The 11932-nt window shown below is 43.9% G+C and overlaps 1 protein-coding gene across 4 annotated transcripts; it reads right to left on the bottom strand.

Annotated features, from left to right (window-relative positions):
• Nucleotides 1-529: 529 nt before the first annotated feature.
• Rab5if (RAB5 interacting factor) lies at nt 530-11882 on the bottom strand. 4 transcript variants are annotated; one of them, XR_013439668.1, is made up of 5 exons: nt 11488-11882; nt 9716-9819; nt 3134-3182; nt 2913-3042; nt 530-1071 (listed from the first exon to the last, which is right to left on the bottom strand). XR_013439668.1 is itself a non-coding variant. In XM_040274493.2 (4 exons), the coding sequence occupies exons 1-4, from the start codon at nt 11626-11628 to the stop codon at nt 1030-1032; spliced, it is 417 nt and encodes a 138-aa protein (XP_040130427.2). In that variant the 5' UTR covers nt 11629-11858; the 3' UTR covers nt 530-1029. The 4 variants fall into 4 exon arrangements, 2 of the variants coding, with proteins under 2 accessions (XP_040130427.2, XP_005329924.2); XR_013439669.1 differs by having other exon boundaries at nt 11515-11863; XM_040274493.2 differs by lacking the exon at nt 3134-3182 and having other exon boundaries at nt 11488-11858.
• Between the last annotated feature and the right edge of the window lie 50 nt (nt 11883-11932).

Genomic DNA, 11932 nt, shown 5'->3' with positions numbered 1-11932 from the left:
GGAGGGACTTTGGCTCATGAGGAAAAGGAGAGCAGAGGGGCTGACGGCTTACCACAGCAGCAGATCCTGGGTCGTCCAGCCTCCATTTGACTCCCAGAACAAAGAGAAGGACTGCTGATAATCCAGGTCATGAAGCACCCCCTCGCCCCCCCACCCCTGCCATCGCTTCTTTGCACAGCCTCAGCTCTCTTTAGTTTTGTAGCTTATCATTCAAACCTAGCCAAGCTCTCCCAACCACCCCGATCTTGCCATCTTGTAATCAAATACAAAATGACATTTTGGGGCATAACACACTGTGGGCCAGGCCCTTTCTCAGTGCTGGGCAGGGGCATCAGAAGTGGTAATCACTCTTTCCACAAACCCAAGACCAAGGCCATGCCTGTTCCCTAAAGAGAAAGACACTTGGCTGAAGTTGCTGAGGGAGCAGACCGGGGAAGGGGGGACAGGCGGAGGCGGCACCTCTGGTACTTCTACTTGGTTCCGAGGCTACAGGTGGGTAGGAAAGGCTTTACCAGGTATCATCGACAGGTTCTCAGTTAAAGATTTATTTATTCAAGTATCTGAAAACATTCTACAATGCAAACTTTTATCAGCTGCTGCTTGTACTGTGCTAACGACCGCATACATACTGCCATACTGTTTTCAGAAGACTTGAAATGCCACTGATAGTTAAAAACTGTACACCTGATGCAGAATCGAGGAAGACAATTTAATGTTTCATCCCGATCCAGAGGTGCATCAAATTAAATGACAGCTCCACTCAGCAAACAGCTGTTACATGATGGTATCCAAGAAGAAAGTTGGTGATGGACAAATTCAGAAATGCTTCCCCCAAAGGCAGATGATTCTTTAAAAAGTTTCAGGTCATGACCCTTGCAGAAAACACTGACGCCCAACACACTGATTCTCGGTCCAGGAAACACGGGTCTTCCAGGTTTCATGTGGCTGGGGTGTCCCAATGATGATGTTTCTGCTGTAATTAAGAGGGTCCTTTGGACTGGACAGGGAGCAGGTGGGAACTGTACACCTTCAGTCATAGTGAATGGCAGTGTAAAAGATGATCCAAATGACCTACAGGGAAGACAAACAATGTTGATGTGGCACCTGGATCTACAGAGGCCTATAAATCCACAAAATAACAATGTCAGATAAGAATGTGCAAAGGGCACTCCCCAGGGGCTACCCAATGCATAACCTGCAGGAGACCTAAGTTATTTCATCAAAATCGGCTGTCTCAGATCACAGGACTGCTCCCTTATGCTCCAAAAGGGACCCTCTGAATACCCCCCTCCCCTCACCAAACAGCGCCCTGAGCCCCAGAGAGTACTGTGGGGTATATAGGTGGAATTGATACAAGTAGAGCTGGACTGCTAGCAGGTGCTCAATTTACTAACAAGTGTAAAAATAGCCTTCATTCTTTTAGCTTTCCATCAAAACAGAGATTATTATATTTTATTTTACTTTTTGTAGATGGACATACCTTTATTTATTTTTATGTGGTGCTGAGGATCGAACCCAGTGCCACATGCTAGGCAAGTGCTCTGCCATTGAGCCCCCACCACAGCCCAAAGCAGAGGTTCTTAAACCTAGCTACCCTTTCAATCTCTCGGAACCTTTAAGAAAAATAGGATTTCCTGATGCCATCTCCCAAGAGATTTTTTTTTTTTTAATGTTTATTTTTTAGTTCCAGGTGGACACAATATCTTTATTTTGTTTTTATGTAGTTCTGAGAATCGAATCCAGTGCCTCACGAATGCTAGGCGAGTGCACTACCACTTGAGCCACATCCCCAGCCCCCAAGAGATTTTATTGGTTTGGACCAGGGTCTGGACACAAGGGTAGGTGTACTAAAAAAGAAAAACCCTTTGAATATATAATTCACATTCCAGGAAGTTTACTCTTTTTTTTTTTTTTTAAAAAGCATACAGTTCAGAGGTTTTTAGTATATTCATGAAGTTGTGCAGACATCCTTACTAACTGATCCCAAAATAACTCTCCAAAAAGAGCCTGTTCCCATGATTAGTTATTACTTCCTATTTCTCGATCACCTCAGCCTCTGGCAACCACTAATCTATTTTCTGTCTCTATGGACTTGCCTATTTTGGACAAGTCACATAAATGGTATCATACAATAAATATGGTCTTCTGTCCGGATTCTTCCACTTAGCTTTGTTTTTAAGACTCATCCATGATGTGTAGTACACATCAGGACTTATTTCCGTTTCATGGTCGAATTAATATTCTGCATGTTTTAGCTGTTATGAATGTTCTAAATAATAATGTCATATATATTTTTAAATGTTTCCCAGTTTCTCATATGTAGCCAAGGTTGAGAATCAGATGCAGAAGCAGACAATGGGTCCTAGATTTACACTTTCCAGGAGATTGTACAACATCCACATCACATCACAGGGACAACCTGGCTCAAACATGTCCTCCAACTTCAGGAATCTTGAAAAATGGCACCTCAGTTACACACAGTGGCATACACCTATAATGCCTGTTCTTGAGAGATTGAGACAGGATTATAAGTTCAAGGCTAATTTTGGCAAAATAGTGATGTCCTGTCTCAAAAGAAAAATAAAAAAGGCTGGGGATGTGGCTCAAGTGGTAACGTGCTCGCCTGGCATGCGCAGGGTGCTGGGTTCGATCCTCAGCACCACATAAAATAAAAAAATAAAGATGTTGTGTCCACTGAAAACTGAAAAATAAATATTAAAAAAGTTCTCTCCCTCTCTTTAAAAAAAAAAAGGCTGGGGAACTGGGGATGTAGCCAGTGGTAGAGTGCCCTAGTATTTCAGGGAAAAAAAAAAGATGGCCCCTCAACCATAGTACAACTTAACTGGTTGGCTCTATAAGATTGGTATCTCAGGAAATGAATAGAACCTGCTCTAAAACGTCCAGCTACATACCATGAACAAGGCAAAAGATGTCATAAATCCTTCTTTTGTTAGCTCCCAGGTGCCACCATATTCTTCTTCATCGATCTGTAGATAGTTGCTGAAGTAGAGGTACAGGACTCCTGCATTGATCAGGCAGAATCTGGAATGAGGGAAGACAGGCACCAAACACAAGCTTAAGCTTAGAAGACTCAAAGCTCCCACCAGCAATGTTCAGCTGCTAGAGCACTCACTGTGTTCCACAGCTCGTGTTTGTCTCTCTTACCACCAGGCAGGGATGACCTGGAGAGAAACAAGTTTTGGGCTCAGGAAAACCAGTTCAACATGTTTTCCTTCATTGTTATGAGAGCTGTGTAAGGCTTTTAATATCTGTAAAATGGGGATGCTGAAAAATATGTGGCAGTGACAAGCAAAATACTACTTTAAAATTCCCAGACCCTCAGTGGAGCTGCCCATCTGACTGGGCTAGAGATGTGCTTATCTAGTAGGCATGAAGCCCTGCGTTTGATCCTCGACACTGCAAAACAATGAAAATTCAAAGTATACAGAAGTTTTCCAAGCCTCCTCCTCCTCCCAAAGCAAAACATAATGACTTATACCAGATGTGGGCCTTCACATGACTCCAGATGAGGGGTGGCTATGGGATAAATGGTAAGCTGCTGCTTCACGTCCTCACTGCACAAGGAGCAGCACATGTCCCCTGCACTGTTCCCTAGGGCAGATATTTGGGATGTCTACCATCTGCTGCTGGTTTTGATGCACAGGTGATTACAGCAGCTCTTGTTCTATTAGGGGCCTAAGAATAGCAACTAGAGTGGAGCTGAAACCAGTGGTTTGTTAACAACCCCAAGAAAGTCTCTGACCCCCAAAACATATTTCACCAATACAGGAATTAGAATGAAGTGAGCAGAAAAAATATGACCGTTCTTATCTCTTGTTTTCTTCCCCCAACCCAGTACCGGGGATTGAACCCAGCAGTACTCTACCACTGAGCTACATTCTCAACCCTTTTTATCTTTTATATGAGACAGAGTCTAAGATGCCCAGGCTGGCCTGGGATGGTAGGTGGTTCCATTGTGCCTGGCTTCATCTCTTGTTTTCACAAAGTTTTTCTACCTCTCTTGTGATCTTTAAGTTATTTAATCGAATTTAATGGGGTATCATGTGCCTCAATTCACATCCCTTCTGAAGACAGAGATAAAAAATGCAATGGTTGGGGTGTAGCTCAGTGGTAAAACAAGTATTTAGCATGTGCAAGGCCCCAGGTTCCATCCCCAGAGCCAAAAGAAAAAAGCAGAAGCCAGGTTCTGTGGTGCACATATGCCTGTAATCCCAACAGCTCAAGAGGCTGAGAAAGAACTGCAAGTTCAAAGCCAGCCTCAGCAGCTCAGTGAAGCCCTGTCTCTAAGTAAAATACAAAATAGGGCTGGGGATGTGGCCCAGTGGTCAAGAGGCCCTGAGTTCAATCCCGGGTACAAAAAAAAAAAAAAAAAAAGCAAGCAGAGAGAACTGGTTCCTCCTAAGGGATGAAGTGTGCAATGAAGTGTGCATTGGTGTAAGGCAGTACAATGGTGCCTGACAAGTGTAAACTGGCTAATGAAGGGTGAGGAGACCCTGAGGCTGAGCAATGATGGGTAGGTAGGGTGTGCAGATTCAAGAGTCTAGTTTGAATAGTGAGAATATGGGCTTTTTCCTGAGTGAAAGGAACAGGGGTGGGAAAGACTGGTGTAGGCATGTACTCAGATTTCAGGACAGGAGGGCAAATACAGTTTGAGGACAGGGTCTGTGCAGTTAGCTGAATGAGGAGATAAAAAGGGCCAAAGGCTTTAAGCCTAAAGGCCTGAGGAGTACAATGGTTTCAATAACATCACCAGGGAGTCAGGAGGAACAGAGGTTTTTCTTGGACTTCAAAATATAGTTGTTGCCTTGGCCATGTTGTGGACACAGACTTATCACCTGCCAGAAATCTTGAGACCCAGCCAAATCTGTTTACCTTTCTTTGATAGCTTCATTTTGGACAGACTGACTAAGTGGTTCTAGTTGGAGACTACAGATAGAAGTTCAGGTTCAGACAAAAGCTGGTCTGGAGAAGAACTGTGGAGCCAAGGAGCAAGGATAGCGAGAGAGAGAAAAAGGCTGACAGGCCCTGCCCTCCTGGGATTACATACTAAGTAGAAATTGAAGTCACACAAATAAAGACACTTAAATCCAATATTTGGTGGTCAAGGGAGAAGAGTAAGAAAGGTCAAAAGTTTAAGGCCTGTCTGGGTAACTTAATGAGACTCTGCCACAAAATAAAAAGGACTAGGGATATAGCTCAGTGGGTAAAGTGCTTGCCTTACATGCACAAGGCCCTGATTCAATACCCAGCACTACAAAGTAATTAATTAATTAATTAATTAATTAAAAAGGGCCGGGATATAGAGCTCCTGAGTTCAATCCCCAGTACCAAAAGAAAAAGGACTCATACTAAGCTTTAAGGATGAGTACAATTTGTTTTATAAATGAAGGAGAGTTGCACAACAACTGTGAAGACAAAGAAATTAATGTATCAGATAGGGGCTGAGAAAAGAACATGAAAAAAACTTTTTCACACTTTTTAAAAAAATTCTATCCTAGGGCTGGGGGTGTAGCTCCATGGTAGAGCGCTTGCCTAGCTTGTGTGAAGCCCTAAATTGGATTCCCAACAGTGTGAAAACAAATTTTAAAAGTAAGATTAAAAGTCTACCCTTGGCTGGGCACAGTGTGGCGCACACCTGTAATCCCAGAAGCTGGGGAGGGGGGCGGAGGCAGGAGGATTATGAGTTCAAAGCCAGCCTCAGCAAAGGCGAGACTAGGCAACTCAGTGAGAACCTATCTCTAAAAATAATACAAAATAGGGCTGAGGATGTGGTTCAGTGGTTGAGTGCCCCTGAGTTCAATCCCCAGTACCAAAAAAAAAAAAGAGAGTCAATGGAATTCCTATAACTCCAGCTACTAAGGAGGCAGAGGAAGGAGGATCACAAGTTCAAGGGCAGCCTCAGCAACTTAGTATGATACTGTAAACAATAAAAAGGGCTGATGATGTAGCTCAGTGATAGAGGACCCCTGGGTTTGAACCCCAATAGTAGGAGGGAAAAAAAATTTTTTTGAAGAATTCACTGAGCATCTATTCTGATATGCCAAGCTCTAAGAGAGACCCAGAGGTAGGAGGCAATGGGCACTCTGATAATGCAAAACCTCAGCAGGCAAAGCAAAACTGTTAACTCTCAGGCAAATTATAAATAAGGAGACCAAGGAAATGGTTTTATATTAACTGGCTCTAACTGGAGGCCATAACAGAATAAAATGAAGAGCAGCAAGCTGGGGTCTGGACAGAGGGCAGTTAAGCAGGAAGGGGAGAAGGTCACCAGAAATGAGCAACAGGGCCATCCTGCCCTAAACCAAAGCAGCTGGGTCAAACAAATAGAGAAGGAGATGTAGGGAAAAATCAAAGTACTTGGCTCTTTCAATGATCAGGGGAAAAGTCACCAACCAAAAGAGGGAAGAGATTTGTCTGGGGTGAGAGAAACTGGCTCTGGCTAAACAGTGTGGGACTGAATCCCAGAAAACAGGCAGTCCTGGAAGAGTGGCACCGCCCTTATTTTGAGACAGGGTCTCCCCAGGTTGTTTAGGGCCTTGCTGATCTGCTAAGGCTTGCTTTGAACTCATGACCCTCCTGCCTCAGCCTTCTGACCTGCTGGGATTTCAGGCGAGCACCACTATGGCCGATTCAGGTCATGTTTTACCACTCTTCTTGAAGCTAGTCATGTACCAATGGCACTGAAATAGTCATGGAGTGCCTGTGATGTACCCAAATGTGACATTTAGCAATTAACTTACATAATCTCATTTATTTATTATTTATCTCTCTTATTACCTTCCTTTTACTGAAGAGGAAACAGATTTAGAAAGGTAAGCTCTAAATTATGTATTATGAAAGTGGCAGACCTAGAACTTAGAACAATTTGTAAGCCTTAAACTACATGCTGCTCCAGATAGTGTGATGGAATCTCATGTTGTCCGAATCCATCCTGTCTAGGACATGAAACATCCCTTTGTCTACCACATCCACACAGTATATGCTACCTACCACGCTCAGGCACTCACTCAGTAGGCATCTTGATTATCAGATTGACTGTGGCAGTATGGCAGTGCTTGTATTCAAGTAACCATAATTTTACTTACTAATGGCCCCCAAAATGAAGAAACAGTGATGCTGGCAATTTGGACATGCCAAAGAGAAGCCATAATGTGCTTTCTTTAAACATAATCTAACATTATCACTGGAAGATAATGAATACATTACAATAAGATATTTTGAAAGAGAGAGGAAGAGACCACATTCACATAACTTTTATTACAACATATTGTTATAATTTGTTGTTTTATTTTTAGTTGTTAATCTCTCATTCTGCCTAATTTATAAACATCATCATAAATATATAAGTATAGGAAAAAACAATATACATAGCATTTAGTGCTTTTCATAGTTTCAGGCATCTACTAGAGGTCTTGAAATATATCCCATCTGGATAAGGGGGGCTATTGTACATTTCTTTTGGATTATCTTTTTCAGTACCAGGAATTGAACCCAGGGTACTTAACTACTGAGCCATATCCTCAGTCCTTTTTTGTATTTTATTTAGAGACAGGGTCTCACAGAGTTGCTCAGGGCCTTGCTAAGTTGCTGAGGCTGGCTTTGAACTTGTGATCCTCCAGCCTCAACCTCCCAAGCTGCTGAGATTACAGCATGCACCAACACACCTGGTTCTTTGGGGTTATTTTCTGAGAAAACAGAAATGGGATTAAAGGCATAATGCCACTGTGCCTGGCTATATTTCTACTTTTTTTTTTTTTTTTTTAAAGAAACTTGCAGGGCTGGGGATGTGGCTCAAGCGGTAGCGCGCTCGCCTGGCATGCGTGCGGCCCGGGTTCGATCCTCAGCACCACATACAAACAAAGATGTTGTGTCTGCCAAGAACTAAAAAAATAAATATTAAAAAATTCTCTCTCTCTCTCTCTCCTCTCTCACTCTCTCTTAAAAAAAAAAGAAAGAAACTTGCAGCTGAAACTTTAGGTTGGGGGATCAGGTGCCACTCAGCTGCAAGTATTTTTTTTTTTTTTAGAGAGAGAGAATTTCAATATTTATTTTTCAGTTTTCGCAGACACAACATCTTTGTTTGTATGTGGTGCTGAGGATCGAACCTGGGCCACACGCATGCCAGGCAAGCCAGCTACTGCTTGAGCCACATCCCCAGCCCTATATTTCTATTTCAATGTTTGAAATGTATTTCATCCCTTATACCCCAAAGAAAAGGAATCGTAAGAAATAGGACTACCCTGAAACAACCAATGTGGTTTTCCATGGGAACAGGACACTTATATTGCCTGTATGAAAAGAAAAAAAGGTAAGATCCTCCATTTCAACAATAGATTGCCCAGGATTCATACTGGTGTTTACTTTCTTTCTTTCTTCCTTTTTTTTTTTTTTAAGGTGCTTGGGATCAAATTTAGGGCCTTGCTTATCCTGGAAAGTGTTCTATCTCTGTGCTACATCCCTGAACCCCTTATGATTCATATCTTAAGACAACTACCACACATCTTTTTAATTCAACCTGAGCACATAGACTTACTTTTATTAGCTTGTTAACAAACAGAGCCATGACAAGGGGCCGGTGTCAAGTGTGCTGCCACTGGCCAGAGGAGCACAAAACCTGTAAGGTGCAGGGTGCAATGGTGCACACCTATACAACCAGTTATGCAAGAAGTTGATGCAGAAGGATCAAAGTTCAAGGCCAGCCTGGACAACTTATGGAAACCCTGTCTCAAAATAAAAAAAATATAAAAGGTTGGGGATATAGCTCCAGTGGTAGATGCTTGCCTCACAAGAACAAGGTCCTGGGTTTGATCTGAAGTAACACACACAAACACACAAACACACACACACACACACACACACACACACACACACATTCCCAAGTAGCAATGGCCCTTTCTATAAAAGGAAACAAAACCTCTATTTAAATAGAAATACAGCCAGGCACAGTAGCATATACCTTTAATCCCAGGCCCTCAGGAGGCTGATACAGGAGGACTTCAAGTACCAGGGCAGCTGTGACAACTTAGCAAGTGTGTCAAGTGTGCTGCCACTGGCCAGAGAAGCACAAAACCTGTAAGGTGCAGAGTGCAGTGGTGCACACCTGTACAACCAGTTATGCAAGAGGTTGATGCAGAAGGATCACAAGTTCAAACTAAAAAATAAAAAGGACTGGGGATGTAGCTCAAAGGTAAGAGACATCCCCTAAGTTCAATCTCCAATACCAATCAATCAATCAATAAATCAATCAATCAATCAATCAATAAATAAATAAATAAATAAATAAATAGATGTAATCAAGCTGGATGGCACACAATTGTAATCCTGGCTACTCAGAGGAGGCTGGGGCAAGAGGACTGCAAGTGTAAGGCTAACCTTGGAACTCAGGAAGACCCTGTCTTAAAAAATAATAAAAAAGTGTGGGGAGGGGGTGTGGTGCTGCTAGGGATGCAGTTAGTTCAGTGGTAAAGTGCTCCTGGGTTTAATCCCCAGTATACAAGAGGGTGGTGGTGGTGGGGGGAAACAAACCATAAAAATGCAAGACTTGGGCTGGGGTTGTGGCTCAGAGGTAGAGCGCTGACCTAGCACATGCAAGGCTCCGGCTCAATCCTCAGCACCACATAAAAATAAATTTTTTAAAGGTATTGTGTCCAAATACAACTAAAAATTAAATATTTTTAAAAGATGTAAGACTTACCCTGCAATTCCCAAGAAACCTCTCAATGGTAAAACTCCCCAAATGACACCCAGCACCACAGCGATGATCTGTCGGAACCAGTAGATCACATCTAAAAATTCATCCTGTAGAAAAAACAAATAATGCATCCATTATCTGAAATGGTGCCATAGCTATAAGTGGGGAAACAAAAAGAAAAAACTTTCTGCTAAACACATCTTTCAGGGAATGGTATGTAATTCCTGTTATCACCTCTTATGTACACTAAAATGTGGCAGGAAACAATATAGTCATCTTAAGTGATTACTTCCGGAGCCTGTGCTCTACATTAAAATTCATTTGCTTTTTTTTTTCCCTTTTTTTTTTTTAAAGCTGTATAAATAAAATAACTTGTAACGACATGACTTTAATAATAATTGTGCTACTGACCACATGTAAGTCTTAGCTGATCGGGAAGACCTACATAGTCCTTGGGTAGAAGAGCTATTAACCTAGTAAGTACCACCTTCTTACAAGGGATTTTTGAATAAGTCACAGAAGAAAAGATTGGAAATAAAATTGTTGGAGGCAGGTGACAGTATGGCTAAATTCCACAGAAGGAAACAGAAGACTCAGGTTTCTGAATTGCCCTAGATTTCAAAAACCAGTCCTTATACCAAGAAAGACAGAAATGACACAGCAGATCATCAAGAGACAGCAGATTTTGCAAGAGCTGGGCAGGGCTGGGGGCAGGACAAGGGCACCTTTGGGAAGTTCCTACCATCCCCCCTTACCGGAACTCAAGGAAGGAAAACGCAACTTCAATAGTCCAGAAAAAAACAATGAAAAGACTGCAAATATAACATTTTCTTCAGACTACCTGGAATCAAGTTGTTGTGATAGCCCCTCCAGATATATCATGGAGCAGAGTTAGGAAACATCCATTCAGCTTCTCTGTATGTGACCAGTAAGAACATCCTGAAGCCCCAACCATTTATTACATGTATCTGGTATTAATTCCTTTTTTTAAAAAAATAATTTTTAAAACATTTGTTTTTTAGGTGTAGATGGACACGACCCAATGCCTTTATTTCTATGTGGTGCTGAGGATCGAACCCGGGTCCCACCCATGCTAGGCGAGAGCTCTATCGCTGAGCCACAATTCCAGCCCCCAATATATATATTTAATTGTAAGTGGTCACAATACTATCTATCTATCTATATTTATGTCTTGGTGACCGAACCCAGTGCTCAGGCTTGCTAGGCAAGCGCTCTACTTTCCTCTTACACACTAACCCCAAAAAGTGATCGCAGACTCATACACATTAAGGTATTCAGTATTTCTCACTCAACAACTAAGCCATAGCAGCTCACCATTAAGCGCGCCTCAGTACGTTCTAAACTTTGATGCATCATGGCACGACCCACTTCAGTGACTGATTGAGTACTGGGGGATTATGCATGGAGGGTACCTGGCACAGGTAGTATTGAGGACTAGTCTGGTACCGTTACTGTCTGTGCTAACTTTCTCAAGATTGAACTGGGAGTAAAAGGCGGAGGCTTAGTCGAAGCTCACTCACGCCAAGCGGGCACTTGCCCTGCCGGCAGATGACAATTCTTCTGTCCCCATTTCACAACTCCCACGTGACCAGGCGGCTTCATCCAGAAGCGAGCTCTGCTGTCAAGCCCGTGCCCGCCAAGTTCGCCCCGGCAGCCTTGGGGCGCCGGCCCCACCATCCCACTCTCTCACGGCCGGGCGGGGACAGGCCCAGGCCCACCAGGCCGTCCCCTCAGCCCCAGCCGACTCTTCGAACCTGCGCCTTCGCCAGGCCCCCGCGCACCTTGTCCTCCCAGGCCGCGTCGCTCCGCAGCACTTTGCTCCAGACTGAGACTTTGAGGGCCCCGTTGGCCAGCTGCGGCTGAGGCGGCTCCTCCTTCCGCCGCCCGCCGCTCATCCTCCAGTCGCGCCGCCCGGGCCGGGCCTGGGGCGCGCGAGCCGAGCCAAAGGTAGTCGGAGTCTGATGTCGCGAGTCACGGCGCGCGGTGCGGCGGCGGCAGCCGCAGGTTCAGCGGTCCGGCCCTATAGCGCGCTGCGAGTCCTCTCACTTAGCCAAGCTGCCGGGCTTTGCTCGCTCTACCGAGCAGGCGCCGCGGAGGGAGGGGCAGCGCCGCGCTTCATGCGCTCCCGTCGACGTGCCCACGCAGCCAATCGGGAAGCACGCAGTTGTCCGAGCGAAAGAACGGCCATCGCCTGGGCGC

The sequence above is a fragment of the Ictidomys tridecemlineatus genome, chromosome 5, assembly GCF_052094955.1.
Source record: "Ictidomys tridecemlineatus isolate mIctTri1 chromosome 5, mIctTri1.hap1, whole genome shotgun sequence".
Lineage (NCBI taxonomy): Eukaryota > Metazoa > Chordata > Mammalia > Rodentia > Sciuridae > Ictidomys > Ictidomys tridecemlineatus.
The sequence above is the reverse complement of the archived record's forward strand: the minus strand, read 5'-3'. Positions and strand labels throughout refer to the sequence as shown.

What these genes read in the sequence shown, in the direction of transcription:
- Rab5if (XM_040274493.2), bottom strand. Translation starts at nt 11,628, where the DNA reads ATGAGCGGCGGGCGGCGGAAGGAGGAGCCGCCTCAGCCGCAGCTGGCC. An exon ending in GGTTTCTTGGGAATTGCAGG is followed by an intron (nt 3,043 to 9,715) that starts GTAAGTCTTACA and finishes CCCTCATTCCAG; the next exon opens with ATTCTGCCTGATCAATGCAG. An exon ending in CATCTTTTGCCTTGTTCATG is followed by an intron (nt 1,072 to 2,912) that starts GTATGTAGCTGG and finishes TCTTCCCTGTAG; the next exon opens with GTCATTTGGATCATCTTTTA.